The 17,040-nt window shown below is 35.8% G+C and overlaps 1 protein-coding gene across 5 annotated transcripts; it reads right to left on the bottom strand.

Moving 5' to 3' along the window:
• Positions 1–574: 574 nt before the first annotated feature.
• On the bottom strand, positions 575–16,074 carry LOC121861046 (probable methylthioribulose-1-phosphate dehydratase). Of its 5 annotated transcripts, none has more exons than XM_042358538.1 (8): positions 15,955–16,074; positions 13,477–13,788; positions 8,477–8,642; positions 7,840–8,000; positions 6,584–6,690; positions 6,179–6,289; positions 5,818–5,909; positions 575–5,216 (listed from the first exon to the last, which is right to left on the bottom strand). In XM_042358538.1, exons 2-8 carry the CDS (start codon positions 13,775–13,777, stop codon positions 5,105–5,107), a joined length of 1,050 nt encoding a protein of 349 aa, XP_042214472.1. In that variant the 5' UTR covers positions 13,778–13,788; positions 15,955–16,074; the 3' UTR covers positions 575–5,104. The 5 variants fall into 5 exon arrangements, with proteins under 5 accessions (XP_042214472.1, XP_042214471.1, XP_042214475.1 ...); XM_042358537.1 differs by lacking the exon at positions 15,955–16,074 and adding an exon at positions 15,589–15,690; XM_042358541.1 differs by lacking the exon at positions 15,955–16,074 and adding an exon at positions 15,589–15,690 and having other exon boundaries at positions 13,609–13,788.
• Between the last annotated feature and the right edge of the window lie 966 nt (positions 16,075–17,040).

Raw genomic sequence — 17,040 nt, 5'->3', positions numbered from 1 at the left:
CAGTGTCAATTTTAGAATTCAAACTTATAAAGAAAAGAGAAATAACAATATTTAAATTTCCACTGGTATTCCCTTCAGCTGTACTTTATATACAACTTTGGTGTACCTGTGGTGTAATAGTCAGCATGCTTGCCTCACAAGCGAGCGGACCAGGGTAGGGTGAAACTATGGGCAAGTTTCTTTACGCCATTGACCTCTGTCTTCCCAGCAGTGGAACCTGGATGTCAATTGATTTGCGGATTGTATTCCGGGGTAATGGTTAGCCAGTGCAGTTGGCGACTTGTTCGGTCTTCTTGGACTATTTCTGAACAATGGGTCATGTAGCTCGTTAACTCAAGGTGTGGTTGTGTTGGCGACAGCTTCTACACCTAAAACAAATTCACGCCCAGGTGGCCCTTGGGGCGGCCAACCTCATTACATAAGGGGCAACCATTATTATGTACAACTTAGAGAATGTCTGTAAAATTGTCGTGATATTGTAAAATCTTTCTTTCAATGTACCTGTAGTTTTAATACATAAAATATGAAATAATCCAGTAAGAATTTTAAGGTCAGGGCTGAATAAACAAGAACATTTTTGGTCTTAAGTCTTTATTAATCACAAAAGACACACTAGCTTCAGTGGACGATTTCAAATGTGCAACTATTGTGCAATAATCTATTGGCAAGTTTCTTTCTGAAATCTGTAAAGCAGTGTTCTTCATTTTATTACAGCTAATCTTTAATCAGCCATGGGTTATATTCTGATAGAAGCACATCATGTTAGCCATAAAATCCTGTGACAACAATGAATTATGTGAGCAAAATGTAAGACTACACATGAGAGAAATCACTATAATAGTACTGTACTGAAGAGACATTACACAGTAGACTCCCAATATTTGTGAGGATCAATTGCTTGTGGTAAAAAAAAAGTGAGGACCAACAATTCACTACAGTATTTTTGGATATGACACCATCACCATCCCCCTGCCTTACCCTTCACAGGTTTTTCTGATGAAGGCACAGAATTGAGGGACATTCTTAAGTTGGTGCAGAGCATGGGCAAGGCCATGACTGAGGAAAATCTCAACAACTTCCTTGAATCCCATCTTAAGGAGCTGATTCCTTACAAAAACTTAAACCTGACAGAGGAAGAGTTAAGAAATGTTTCTCTTAAGCAAGAATGGAAAGATGCATGCAATTGGTATGAGAATTGCGATGTATGGCAGTGAAACATAGGGTGTTAAAGAGGGTGACATATGCAAGCCTGAGTGAGCTGATGGCAGCTGGGTAATAAGATTAATGGTGAAATTTTGCGTAGAGGTAGGCTGAGATGGCTTGTACATGTAGAAAGAGAATGAAGAATATCAAGCTGGTCATGAGAAGCACGAGTCTAAATGTGAATGGAGGAGAGCTAGGGGTAGGCCTAGAATGATGTCACCTACATCATTCACGAAATGTTACAAAACTAACAAGAGAAGCTGCAAGAGACCACACAATATGGAGAGCTACTATCAGGTAATTCCATGCCAGTGTGAAAAATGACCATGAAACATTGATGATGATTTAAGATGAACTTTCATATTTGGAACATGAGGCTTCAGGATCTACACCAACCTCCATGAAGAGAGGAATAAGACTACTAAAACAGCAGTTATGTATCACCTTTTTCAGGATGTCTGCCAAATCTACACCCTCATTATCAACCTCTCATATTTCACCATTTTCAAAAAAGCCATAAGGGAATCACCTAGCAATGCTTTTTCCTCCTCCTCCACCCTAGCAAGTTATGTTATTAACCCATTCACTATGGGGACACCACTTTTAATATGACCAATGCAAGATGATTTTATTCAGCACAGGGAGATCCCTATACTGTACACAAATGGTTAGTGAATACTTTCTTCTAATTGGCTAGATATGAATGCAACTTATTTTCTGCAAATTACTAAACATCAATAGAGTACTTGCAGATTCACTCATTCACGGCTTGCCTGGGAGCATATTGGGAGTCTATTGTACTTCAACTGTGACAAATTTTTAAGTTAATTCTACTAACTAAAAGTACAGTATAGTCACATTTTTAAAACCTGGACAAATGTAAAAGAATTTACTTAACACCCAAACGATCATGGGTACAATATAAAAATATAACAATGTACCTGTACTACTTAAACCTTAATAAACTAGGTGCATGCAACACATTTTAGCTTGAGCTGCCTGTCTGTTGCGTAATTAACTGCCCAAATTGATGCTTCACCTATTTTAAGATAATCAATAACCTACGAGTAATCCAATGCTTCAACTACAGTACTGTACCAGAACCCTAATTGGCAGTGTAACAGTAACCAATTAAACTAGTCTGACAGCCAATAAGATAAGTGTGACAACCAATTAGATAGTATGGTAATCACTTAAATAATGTTTTTGACTTTCTTTACATTAGTCAACCACATTAAGTTAAAATGAAAAAAAAAAAATATTGCAATAAGCAAACTATAAAACATACTTAGAGCAATACTTAATTTTACCCAAAGCTAGAAAGACAATACAGTACAGTACAGGTAAACTAAGCTCTTCCTATGCAATGTACCATTTTTTATTAAAGTTTGTACTTTGTGATTAATCCAGTTTATTTCCAAAACATCAATACTAGTTTGGTTAAAATGGCACTAAAGCAAGCGAGGAAATATTCAAAGAAAGACATTCCCTGTTAAATGTTGAGTGCCAAACATTATTATTTCTCATATACCTGTACATCAATTACTAACCCAAAAACATAACTATTATTATATTATATTTCCTGCAGTATAATAATATTTCCATTACACACAAAACAAAACAAACAAAAAAACAGACAAGCAAGAACCTTTAAACGATTCTCCTTGAAGCATCTATCTTCTCGGAATAATTTATTTATAAAGTTTTGTATGCTGTACTACCATTACAGCAGCTTAATCTTGCATGTATTTCTTTCCCAACATATATTTAACTCTCCTAAATGTAAAAGCTGCATATTCATATAACCATTCATTCCCATAATTTATATTTAAGCTAAAACCAATTTTTTTATAAAATAATACCATATAAAATATCCTGCATTTCATTACTTTCATCCTTTTAATGTAAATAATAAATTAAGGTGACTGGGGTAATGGCTCCTAGTCCCTACTAACCGTAACTTGATCAAACCACTACAAACGGTCCCTCAACCTACTGATTATGTTAGGTCAGGCTGGGGCCCAATAGGAGATGGAGCCAAGTTGATGACCAATCCACATTAATTGGTCAAGAGTATAATCTTGACATGTGTATCTTGTTCCTTGTATTCATATTAAGGCAGTTTATCACATATGCCTCCAAAGAACAAATGAAGTCGATGTGTTCCTCTGTGCTGGTCCATTGTTCAAACATTAAGCTTCATTTTAGCAAAATGTCAAATAAACCTCAACCTGACCAATAGAATTGGAGCCCAAGCATTCTGGGCCACAGACCAAATGGTCCCTAGTCCTGAGAGGGCCCCAATCCCAAGAAACCCTTCTCCTTGTGGTTTGGTTGGGTTAGGTTATATTGCAGCCCAATTGGTTTAGAACTTCTATCCATCTTCCTCATATCTCATCTGACTCACTCGACTCTTTTACCCTGTGCGTGTTTTACTGGCATTTCAATAGCTATATTATTAATAGACCCAATTTAAGAAGAAAAAATGAATACCATCTTGCATATCACCATTTCTTTGATAGACCTTTAATGCTTTACCTTAAATCCTCTGTCCCTAATATTAAACCTTTCCAAACTTCAGGTCACCAGGGTACTACTCACAAGCAAGTGTTATCTTTTACTCCTACTACCACTTTAAAAACCAACCTTATCTTTTTGACCATGTCTAACAGGGGAACCTTAAAACATATCACACTGAAATAAATACCAGAAGAAACTTATTTCATTAACATACCTTTCAAAGATATAAACTATAACTAAACTTCTCATGACGAGTTACCCGGATCAGTCACGTTACTTGGAAAATTAATACACTGTACAATCTTGTCACCAAAAATAAACTACAAACAATCTATAAAGCAAAGAGTTTTGTTATTTGGAACAACACTGTATCTAATTTAGCATACTGTACATCCTTCCATAACTTAACATGTTTATATAGAATGATCATCAGGGAAGTTACTAAGTTATGGTTTAGTTTAACAAAACAGTCAAGGAAATGAACACTAAGTTATTGATATGGTATTGTTTCAGACAGACCCACAGAATCTATATAGTAACTGCACAAAAACTATTATGACACAATGTAAAATTTAAATTCAACATATGTATGGAAAACAGAAGTACATTAAAGAGAAAGACATTTCAATTGGAGTAAATGAAATGTGATAAAACTATTTCACACACAATAATAATTCCCTGACTTGCTGTCTAATGAAGACATTGGAAATCTTGTCTAAATAATAATAATAATAATAATAATAATAATAATAATAATAATAATAATAATAATAATAATAATAATAATAATAATAATAATTATACAGTAGAATCCCAGTTATCCAGCACTTACAGGATTGAGAGGTGCCAGATAAAGAGCTTTTCCGCTTAGTTGAAACTAACTCTTAGGCTCCCCCAATAAATCCTATAATGCACAGTGCTCCAGGTTGACCTTGTAAATTTGTGTCTCAGAAAAACGGACTTCTTTAACACTTATGCCATTTTATATAAACAATGTGGCTTAGAAATAAAGAAAATATAATATAAATTATAAAATAAGAAAAATTAAGAGCATGTGTATGTATGTGTGGTGAGTGAGCGTGTGTGTGGTGAGCTATAACTACATTGTTGACGCACCAGCCAGGGTGCCACGTTAATTGTTACATGTAATGAAACCATAAAATTTTTCGAAAATACATTATTATTTAATGTTGGTGACGATTAATTGACTCTTCCAACTGGCCGGATAACTGGAATTCTACTATTGTAATAATAATAATAATAATAATAATAATAATAATAATAATAATAATACAAAGCTCTTAATATTAGACGTAATTATTTTCCCATATTGTACTCCTGTTAATAAAAGTTTCTTGAAATTACCTTTGTCTTATACCACTCATTTGCCATTAACCTGCGCCATCTTCACTTCCTCTGCAGGTTTGGAAGGATCTAACCCGAACTTTGTCATCTGTACCGCTACGTCAAACAAATAGTCATAGGACTCGGCCCTGGTCAAAAGAAGATTAAAGGTTCATGATACAGTATATATACATTGAGGAGAATTTAAAATGAATGAGGCAGTGTTACTTATGTTTGGGATGAATGATGAGGGGGGAAAAGAAGGCAAAAAATGACCCAAGGAATAGCAACCAAGTATATGTGACTGGAAATGCTGAACTAAGAAACCACATGTTTATGAAAGGTGTGAGTGGATAAATGGGCCACAACCTTAACCCCTTGTGTCTGGGGTCTCTTCTGAGCTGAAGAATATACTGTATTAAAAGTATTGTTTCTGAAGTGAAAAGAATAATAAGCCATAGTCCTACCAGGCTCCAACTTAACAATTAGGGTCTGGCCTATTAGGACTGAACTCCAATTCTAATTATTAAGATATGCTGGGGACCAAACAAGTATGACTAAGACCCAATTGACCTCCACCCAATGATCATGAAGGTTAAACTTATATCACGTAAAAATACTAGAAGGATACAGTACATTAATTAAATAAGCTACATTTAGAAAATTTGCTATATAATATTATCAACCTGATGTTAACACTAGTGGTTTTACTGAAGAAATACCAAATGCATACTTATCCCTGGTACTTACATAGTCTTGGCTTTTTCCCATGTATCGCCCCAAACATACACCCCATGTCTTCTCACTAGAACTGCATTGGTGTCAGGGTAATGTTCTAAAGCCTGAAAGAGTTTTGCAGGTGATTTAATTGTATTAGCAAAAAGAGAGAGAGAGAGAGGGAGAGCTGAAATACCACAGAATCATTCACTACCTTGTCCTACTACAGTATACTTTTTTTTAAATATGTTCCAGAAAATATACCTATTACAGTAGTACATACACGTATATATTTTCCCCACTATAATATAGACCGGTCAGCATCAAGAGCACATGTAGACTCTCCTTTCATTCTTAATGTATAATGAGAAAGAAAATGAAATAAAGCTCTCACCTGAGACATCGTGTCAGCTAAGTCTGCTTCATATGGAGTGTTCTCAATGATGGGTACAACCAGCTCTTCATCATAGCGTAACTGGCGGTCTTCCGATGCATTTTTGATACCCTAGAACACCAAGATTCCCTAAATTGTTTTATTATCAACATCTACCTTATGTTACTAAAAGTCAAGACTAGTTATCAAGATCACAAATTTCTTCACAAATATCTGCATATTATGAACAAGTAAATTAATGCCTGATATATCAAACTTGATGGCTGATTAAATGGATTTAACTCAATATGAAAACCTAACTCTGTACTGTATAGGTGTGCATATAAATTCATCTCCATTTATGATACCACTTTTCATTCTATTTTCCACTTCCTAAAACAAAGAATGGAAACTGAATTATCTCACCTTGATCATTTCCAATTGGGTAACCTTAAATTCTGACCCTGGAAATGCCAAAGTTGCTAACACAGCAGCTTTGGAATGACTGTGAATCACAGCTCCTGCTCCACGTACTGAAATTCAGGATAGAGAGTTGACATGATAAAAACGTTGTCAAAAACAGCAAACAATGTTTTGGTTACTAATCATTATTCACTCTTAACTAAAGACAACAGAGAACAAGTAATGTTGATCTGGATAAACACACAAGAAGGGCATCCTTAATGTCTGATATTCAAACAAAACACATTTAAGTATAATAATCCAACCCAAAAAATCTGTTAAACTTTATATTCCTCAAAAAATCTTCCTTCAAATTAATGAATCACTTTATATATTGTCATCTGACCCACACGCCTAACCATCTTTCCACATCTTTTTCAACTATGAACCAGACAGCCAATGTAGATTTTGCCTCCCAGTATTTGGACATAATATTACACTTCCAAAACAAGGCCCCAAATATCTATTTAGTTTATCCTAGCATTACTCTTCTCTCGATACAACCTTGCATCACCCATCAACAGCAGTTATAAATAAACAAATCTCTTTACCTGGATTCTGTGCAGAAATATTCATCAGAAAATAGTTTAGACAAATATCAATAGGTAAAATTATATGAGTTATATGAGGGGAGATAAAAGAGGTGATAGCGAGTCATGTACTGTGGTGGACAAAAGTCCCTTCCCTCAGCCAGCCACAATATGACTGAATCACCTGTGGTTTGAATAACGAAGCAACTGAGGGAAGTGCTGTAATCATCCAACAGATGGTGCACTGTGCGTGTGCGTATGAGGGGGGCGGGGATGGGGACAAATGGGGGTTGGGGGACAGAGGGGGAAAGAGAGGGAGGATGGAGGATGAAGGAACTTTTGTCCACCATAGTACCTGTAATAAGGTTCTTTTAATGGATGGTGTAATGTAACTACAATATAATCACTAACATTTTATGGTCATTTTCCATGCTTATGTAGGTTAGCCATATGATCATTTAAATGGCAGATATAACCTAACCTTCAGTATTGTAAGCTGTACAGTCATTTTAGTTACTGTACAGCTGCAAAAAATAATCCTGTCACCTCTTCTTCTCCTCCATGAGCTCCAGGATTCAGACTCATGAACAGCAGAAGTTCATGGAGCAGCAGAAGAGGTGAAAGGACTTTTGCTTGCTACTGTGCATTGTATTCATGATAGAATATTCTGATGAAAGTCATGCAACTTACTCTTGTAGGCTAACATGAAGAGTGGAGTGCACTGTGACTTTTTCAAATTTCTTTCAGGGTGTGGAGAGTCAAGTTCTTCCCCATCCATGTTAAGGACAAACATGTCCTCTGGCTTCAAACGTTCCTTTTGGACACCAGATGGAGCAACATATATATGATCTCTGCAAACAGAATTTATAAAAAAAATTAAAATTAGCTGTACACACATGATCCTAATTGATCAAAGTGTAAGTCTTTGTTCCTGTTTTAACAAAGTACTGTCTGGCACTGTTGTTGTGACTGTTTTATAAATGGCCAACAGCAGTGACTAACAGTTATACATTTTCATCATAATTTTAAGAGTTCAATATTGTTAGACCAACAGTAAGCCAAGGAAATCCTCAATCAGATTAAATGAAAAAAGAAAAGACCCGGGAAAACAAGGACTACTAGATTTACCGATGAAGTTTGGAAGTCTGAAGGAAAAGCTTATGATAGAGGATTTTGAGAATATACAGTGAGAACCATCATCCAGCAAAGATAGATACTAATGGTGAATGCTAATTAGATTTAAAGCACTGAAATTTTTTGGAAAAAAAATTATACATTATACAGTAATAAAAAAGTAACTGAATATAGTCATCACTTCATGACTAACCCGTCTTTGATGCTGATTCCTCCACCAGTGCCAGAAACCCAGCCCAAGTTGTAGAACACCTGTCCCAGCTCACAGATTAACTCACTTGGGCTCTTCTTACTTCTTCGACTGCTCTCATAATAAGATAACTTAGGGCGGCCCAGAGGTTTTTTGGCAACCCAGGTCCCTATGATACAAATAGTTACTTATCAAAATGAAAAACATAAAAATAAAATAATTAATAAATAAACAAAACCCGACACCCCCTTCTGACATTCCTCTCACAACTGGAGACAAGTGTATATTTTGTTACATACAGTAACACCTACATATTAGGATAAATGCATGAATGTCCATGTTGTGCACAATACTTATTACCCACAATGTAACATGGACATATTTTATTGATTTAAATATTATGTGTGCAAGTACAGCGTATATAATTTACATTGTCATGCAGTATCTCGTGTCATTGTTTAACTTTGAAAACTTTGATGTACATTTGTTTACCTGGGCCAGATCTACAGTTGTACACACATGTGCCAAAGAACTGCCCAGAACTAATAATGTATTGAGCTTCAGTATTTTCAATTCATTGTTATATCCCACAAGAGTGATGTTTAAATTAAGGAGAAAAGAGTGTACAGTACAGTACAGTACAGTACAGTACAGTACAGTACAGTACCTGCACATGATTAGCACAATGATTATTGAGTTAGCTGTATTTAACTTTTACAGTCCATGACTGCACCAGTTCGTCCGATTTTCTCCATGCTGGTCATCTGAATAAAACATAAACCTCTATAATTATTTCTGGTTAAGAGTGGGCCCAGTTCATGGTACAGTAGTCCTTTACATGGCTTCATGCCCCCACACAAAAATATGAAAGTGACTAAATTGAAATCAATTAATAACAAACTGCTTAATTATTTCTGCACAATTCAATGGCATGACACATTTTAACATTATACAATAACTGAAATAAATATAGGGAGGCTTAGGAAAACTAAAGACCAAGATCCAATTTTGCCACAATCGGATGTGCATCACTGCTATACTCCCTTAACTCTTAGTTGAAGAATACAAATACACTATGTTCTATTTGTTAATGCTTTAAATGAGTCAAACTAATTTTGACTGATTATTCAACTATGAAATACAGGTTGAGGAGTCTTTATCTGAAAACCTCGAGGCCAATTGCATTTGTTTTCAGATACAGTATTTTTGGATTTTGGAGGCCTATGCCTACCAGTACCTATACAGGTAATACAATAGCCTTGGCTACCCTATACAGGCCAGAATCCAGACCTCAATTTTGACAAATTCAATTATTATACAGTACAGTACTATACTTACACTACCTCTTGCATATAAGATAATTTTAAAGTACCTGTACCGGGTATGTATTATATTGGTTACATATTCCTCAATACAGTACTTAGACTATGGTGATGTTTAGTGCGATCCACCATCATAGCATAAAGCATAAGAGTAAATTTCAACAATTACATTCTCACCCTCACTAACACTGCAACTTTTCCCCACATGCAGTTAATGTTTGTTAAGTTGTGTTTATATACTTATGAACATTTCTACAGTAAAAATAATTTTCCTTTGGTATTTTTTAATATTGTCACAAAAAACTCAGTTGACTGGCCCAAACAGCTGCTGTGCAAACCTGACCTGTATTTACCTGTGCTAATGGAGCTTATTTCATCTGTTGTGTGTTTAATTGCTGCCTTTGTTATAGTTGTGGATTTAATTTACTGGGGATCTAGCTCAGGCCCATTGCGTGATCACACAACATAGAAACGCAGTGAAAACGTATATTTTGCATGTTGAACCTGTACTTACACATACAACTTTTCATAATCCTAAATTATATTGATGTAAAGTTTACTTGAGCATCTTCATCCTTCCATCCACAATACCTAGAACTATATGCCTTCATACTCATATACTGTACAGTTGGTTTTATTCCATAAAACTTTTGGTTTTTAGATCTTTTCGGTTTTCTGAATTATGGATAAAGGACCCTCGACCTGTATTTATAGCACGTAAAGATTATGCTCACCTACATCTTGCTGCTCAGTACAAAGACCTGTCTGGCTATATCCAGCCATACACAATTAATTTAATATTACGATACACTATACATGATATAAAATGGCATTAATACTAGGAAAGTTTGATGAACATAAATCAGAAAGTACAGTATAGACATATTCAACTGCTGCTTCTAAAATGCTTAAATATCAGAAAACATAAATATTTAATTAGGTGAGAGAGAAAGACCAAGAAGAATATGAAAGGATGAATAAAGGGAGGCAATATATGGGTGGAGGGAAGGAGGACAAGGATGCAAGAAGTTAGAGCATTTGTGTGTGGGTGAACTGGAAATCATGGTGGTAAGTGGTTCTGAAGACAAACATGATATTGATGATAAGCTGTGTAAGTCAACAGGGATAAACTTGTTGGATGCCTTGGTCGTCGTTCTGGCAAGGAAAAATCATAGCAGATCACATCTCTTAGAGCCGTTAGATAAAGCAAATGACAACAAATGAACTGTGTTTGCATTTGCTTTTAATTCCACCCACCTTGCAACCTATTGGCTATAGCACAAAGTTTGAAAATGTAATCAATGTGAGGGATAGGGTTTATAATATAGAACTACTCCAGGAAGTTGGTGTAAAAATGTGTCTCCAATAATAATTATATGCTGGTGCAGTATGACCATTCCCCCAGTTCAAGGAGTTACTAATGATTTCACTCTGTATACTCTAAAAAATGGAACCCACAATTTATCAGATAATGTCTATACACATCACTTCAAACACCTACCATACATAAGAAACATGTAATCGAAATTCCTATTACACTGAATGTCAAAAACTACATGAGCAAAAAATCTTATACTGTAACTGTGACATTAAACACACAAACAGAGCACCCGTCCAAACATCCCCAAAGTTATTTACTGTATTATGGGCTCAAACAGCACTCATGTAATTTTGGTCCAGAAGATAAAATTACCTCCAATGAATAAAGAGTATACTGTACTAACAAAACCTCATTAGTCGCAAATCGAACCCTGGACCTCTGCATGTGAACAGGGATCGCTACTACCGCTCCACAAGGACAGCAAAAGCAGTCCTAGGCATTGTTTTATTCCACACAAAGCCTGGTCAACGTGCTTGTTAAGTGCCGTGAACCTCCTTTGGGGATTGCCCGTGTCAACTATGTGATCGGAGTAGCACTTTTCCGAATCCAGCTAGGAAACACGAGGCTACATATATATCTCATTAGTCCACATAGCACGCAGACTTCATTTTGCAAACAATACCTCACTGGACTAATGAGATATAAAGAGTATATACCCCGTACAGTACTGTAGTAAGACCCTGCTAAGTTGAACTTCTGTAAGTCGGAAATCCCTATAAGTCGGAAGAGCTTTGGCTTAAGGGGTTGCATGGGGTAGCAGTTAGGAGAGGAGTCAGTTACTTCATGTCTGTTGAGGTGACCATTGCTCCACCACACACTATCATTTCTCTTATCTAGTGCTTTTAAAGCAAGTAAAAATAGTAAAACAACACCATTGAGGATGACTGGGAGAAAAGGAATGGTGCCCAGAACTCTACCAGTTGAAGAGAAACTGAAGATATGAGACAGAATTGATGCTGAGGTCTCCATGAATGTTATCTGTGAGGGGTTAGGGTTGAAGTGGAGTACTTTTTATGACATCAGTTAGATTTAAGTGCATATTAAATATAAGTGTCACTAAACATAAAGTGCAATTAAATATACCCTATTTTACAGTATAAAAGATGTACAAGCATTGATAGTACAGCAGTAACTTATGTAATTCTCACCAATATGTCAAGGGTTCGAGCCTGGACACAGGTTTCCTGGCGTCCGGTTTCCTTCTGTACTAAAACTGGATACATCAACCACCCGAATGGCTAGTAAGCTAATAAGACTCGTATTTCAGAAAGGAACATTTAGGAAAAACTTTTGAGTGTATTTTTTTCCTTTAGTCATAGTTTTCTTAAAATGAGGGTAAAATCAAATTCAATGTGTTAGTACCCGTACTCTCTCAGCTGTTATTGTTTTGATCATTACTCATTGTGCTAAGGTGTCCATACTAAACACTCCAAAAACACGAAATGGCAACTGAATACAAGTCTTTGCTGCACTATAGATGATTTACACACTAGCGTGGAGTTCTATGACAAACTAGCATGCAAATTTCTAATGAAAATAGCAGAGCTAACCTCCTTTACACTACTTCATAGGGTGACGAAACTTAGTTTAACTCAGGGCAGTGATGGGAATGATGGGCAGCACACTACAGCAGAATGAATTCCCATCAACCCAACCTGACCACAGGGATGAACCTGTCTTATGGGCTGGGATCTTGAGTTACCTAGTGATCCATCAGCAGTATATTTTGTTTTCATCAATCTCAGAGTTACTTCATTATGTGCACCATTTTCAGCGACTGACTTAAACTTCCATATTTTCAAGTGTTTTATGTGGTCTACATTCGCTACAAAAAGTATCTGCAAAATTTTTAGCTAGACAATATGACACAATGGATGAAGGATTTTGACAACAATAAAGAGACAACAGGAGTCACAGTGTTTTAATTTTGACATCCATTGGACCCCACCTTCCAGATGCTTTTTGTAGCGAGTGTACCTTTAATGTACAGTATTAGAAATACCTGTACAGGGTACAGCATTTTTTTCCCAAATCATGCTGGAGAAGGTACTGCTGTACTATATACCGAGAGGCTGAAGAGTTTCACATTACTGAGTAGAACTTACAAATATAGTACAGTACTGACATTTTTAAGACAGTATACTAGCCACTCTTTTCCAGAAATTTATACTGAGAGTGTTAGAAAATTACAAAATAATTTTGGGTATCCTCTTTACCAATTTTCATTACCATGGAAAATAACAAACTATCATCACTTACTATTATACCTCACATCTCGTATTCCTCTTATTAAAACCTACCACTAGTTAGCGTGTGTCCCTTCTGTCGACCAGGTTTCTTCCGTCTTTTTTCTGGAAGGTGATAAATTACTTCATCATCACTACCAGAATCATTGCCAAAGGAAATTGTTTTTTTCTTTCGTTCCCTCTTACTTCTAAGCGGTGTTGAATCAGTGTCTGGTGCTTCAGAACCCGTCTCTTCAGTATTGGCCGAGCGCTTCCTGGGTCGTCCTCTTCTTCTTTTGGGAGTAATCACTTCCTCCTCCTCCTCTTCCTCATCTTCTTTGTACCGGGACACCTCCGAGTTATCTTCCTCAGACATCCTTCCAACACCTGAAAATAGAAATCACTTCAATATAAATTTATCTTAAGTTATTAAATATTTCCTTTACATAAAGTAGGACTGCAATCAAGTAAAAACTCTTTCAAGCAACTTATTCACTTCGCATTATATCTTAGGATATAAATTGTTTGTTTAGTTGGTTTGGACAGTATTGCATGCCATTTTAATTGTTCGAAGTAGACAGAGCTTTCAAGTACGTAGAGAGAAAATGTTGGGTAAAATACTAAAAAGAACGTCAACCAAACCTTTGAAAACCTGACCTAACCTATAAAAATCCTAAAACTATAAAACGCTTACCTTATTTATGTTTATGTGTTGGTGTAGTTTTCGGTGTTCAAATGAGGAAGAGATCCTGAACTCGAAAGTGATTTTTAACCTTTTTAAAGGGTAGGAAAGGTTAGATAAGGTTGATTAAGTATTTTACCCCCATTTTCCCTTTACTTTAAAACCCTGGCCACTTTGAGGAACAAATATTGCTGGTAATTGGGGAAAATAATAAAGTAGTTTTTCTTTCTTTTTTTTTTTTGCTCTTTCTACCTATATAAATAGAAATTTGAAATTCCATGCTTGACCTACAACAAATCTTTACCTACTTTTTGAAGAAAAAATCGGAAAAACGAAATTTTAAGGTCTACATCCTAACCTATCAAACATTACCTAACCCACAGCTGGGGACTCCACCTCCGGACCCCCTCGTGGTGCCCAGATGGGGGCTGCACCCTCATACCCCAGAGCCTGACAACCGCAAACAAACGAAAACACACAATTTAAGTACCAGGTAATCGTTGAGGAGACAGGTGCTTGTAGATACAAATATTTGTTTATTTTCGTAGAACTTAAATAACTTTGTGATATTTAGTTTGCAAGGAAAAAGATATACAAGAAAAGTTTCTTGGAATTATCTAAGCTGTCGATTACATATAAAATAAATTTATAACTACTGTGGGGAGTAAACTATAGAAAAATACCACAAATTTTTCTTTGTGTATATAAGTAGTAAAGGCTTGAAAATAATGAAAATTTATCAGTTTTTTTATGTGTTTTTACCAAGTACTGTAATTTTCCTCTTCTTTCAAGACCTATCCAATCACAAGTGATATATAGGAAAACGAAAAAAAAAATAAAGGCGAAAACAAAAAGTAAAAAACAAAGGAAATCCATAAACGTTTTCTGGTGGTAGCAGTGTCCTCATAAATTACCCAAGATATTGTGAAATTCTGAGAGATAAAATGGGCCAATGAAAGTATAAATGTAACAATTATCTTAGAAAACTGCGTGAACCGGGGTATGCCCATTTCGTCACCACTGCTTTACCCGGTACCCATTTTGTCACCGAGTTCATTCCCATCAATATATACAGGAAAATAACTGCTGCTTGGGATAGAAACGGTTTGACATTGGTGACGAAATGGGATTTTGGTGACGAACCGGATTGGTGACGAAATGGGGTGTATCCCGTGAACCAATCTCAAGTGATGATACTTTCTATGGATTTAGTCTTAGCTATTTGTTAATGATAAATAATAATGTAGCACAAGGAACATATACGATAAACATTAAACATTTTCTGGGATACATACGCCAGTATATGAATACTCTCTCCTTCAACATATATAGAGCAGATATTTTAGACCAGACCTAAACATACCCTAGACAAGCACTGTGTTATGTCCTGGAGCGAAAATATAACTAACACGCTACAAGTCTCTCCTTTAACTATCGATTTTAAAGCTAAACCGTCCATAAGTTCTACACATTACTCCTGAAATCTGTTTGAGGAGATGTCATACCTTTATTGAGAGATAAGAGGGCAGTAGACGACACCTAACTCCGGCTACATGAACTCTTCAATCTAGTGATCAAACTAATCTACGAAAACAGACTAAGAGCACTAAAGTATCAGGGTATGGTTTTAAATTGTTAACAACATTCATATTTCAAGATATATATTTCACTCTTGTACGCTATTTGAAGTATCTCATTAAAATTACATATTTCTAGTGTAAAGTCTTAAAACTAAAAATAAGAACACATAAAGTTGTGGTTCATAACTGCAGTGAATTCTTTAATTTTCACATATCCACAATCGAAATATAAATTTTTAATACAATGCTTCCAACTTAATAAATAAAAAAGTCTCCTCAAAACATGAATACCTGTACTGAGGTTGACTGAAGCTCTGTTCCTGTTGTTTGCTTTCGTTAAATTTATTTTCGTATTTCAGAAGAATCAAGACCTAGATGCCTTCACTGTTGACTTCTAACAGGCTTGCCAACCCAACCTTCTATACCCGCTTAATTAAGCAACTCAACCCTCGCTCTTTCCCGCTTTTGGTTTCTCTACTTTTATATATTATTAGTTTAGTTTCGGAACAAAATTAGCTACTATTATTTTGAGGTGTTTTTAGATCTAATTCGTCAAATTAAACGATATTTCATATAAGGCAATTCCGTCGCAAATAAATAATAACCGAATAAGGGCGTGTGTTTATCTTTAAAATTTAAGTTATTTTTCATGTTACCGGTGTACGCGGGTCCCTTGTCGTCTACGTTAGCGTGTCGACCGTGACGTCACGGCTTAAGGTAGGTTAGGTTAGGTTAGGTCTCAAAACCATTCTGGAGATGAAGCCTAGCTGTTTCCAGTGGGTTTTTTTGTGTTTTATTCGATTTTTATATTGATTTTCGTCGGAAATCACCCGTTTTGGTTGGGGGTATATAAAAATGAGTAATTTCCGACGTAAATCAATATAAAAATCGAATAAAACACATCAAAAACCATCGGAAACACCTAGGCTTCATCACCAGGGAGGTACTACCGCCTGGGAAGATATTGAAGCATAATGTATTGTCTAATGGTAGACCCTGCTGCCGTATGGCATCACAAAAATTGTGACCAATTAAGTCTCAGGTTACTGATCTGACTTTCTGCCACATTTATACACAATTGCAGGGTCTCAATTGTTTCTCTTAATACTGACAACGCAACATACATACTGTACAGTATATCGTTTCTCAGTCTTGAGTGTTAGCCCTCGTCCACAAAACAATTCACCACAAAGGTACTGACACAGATAAACAATAACTTTACAAACAAGTTTGAAACATTTGTTAATGTCTGTTATTAGAGAGTTTTTACACGAAGTCTCAGACGGATATTAATGAGCAAAGAAAAACGATGGAAATCATGGAGTAAACTTTTTCTCTTTCTTTTCAACCTCGCGGAAATCTGGCAGAAATGGAAAA

Source organism: Homarus americanus, unplaced genomic scaffold, assembly GCF_018991925.1.
Source record: "Homarus americanus isolate GMGI-L3 unplaced genomic scaffold, GMGI_Hamer_2.0 scaffold52806, whole genome shotgun sequence".
NCBI lineage: Eukaryota > Metazoa > Arthropoda > Malacostraca > Decapoda > Nephropidae > Homarus > Homarus americanus.
Note: the sequence above shows the minus strand (reverse complement) of the source record. Positions and strands in the feature narration are given on the sequence as shown.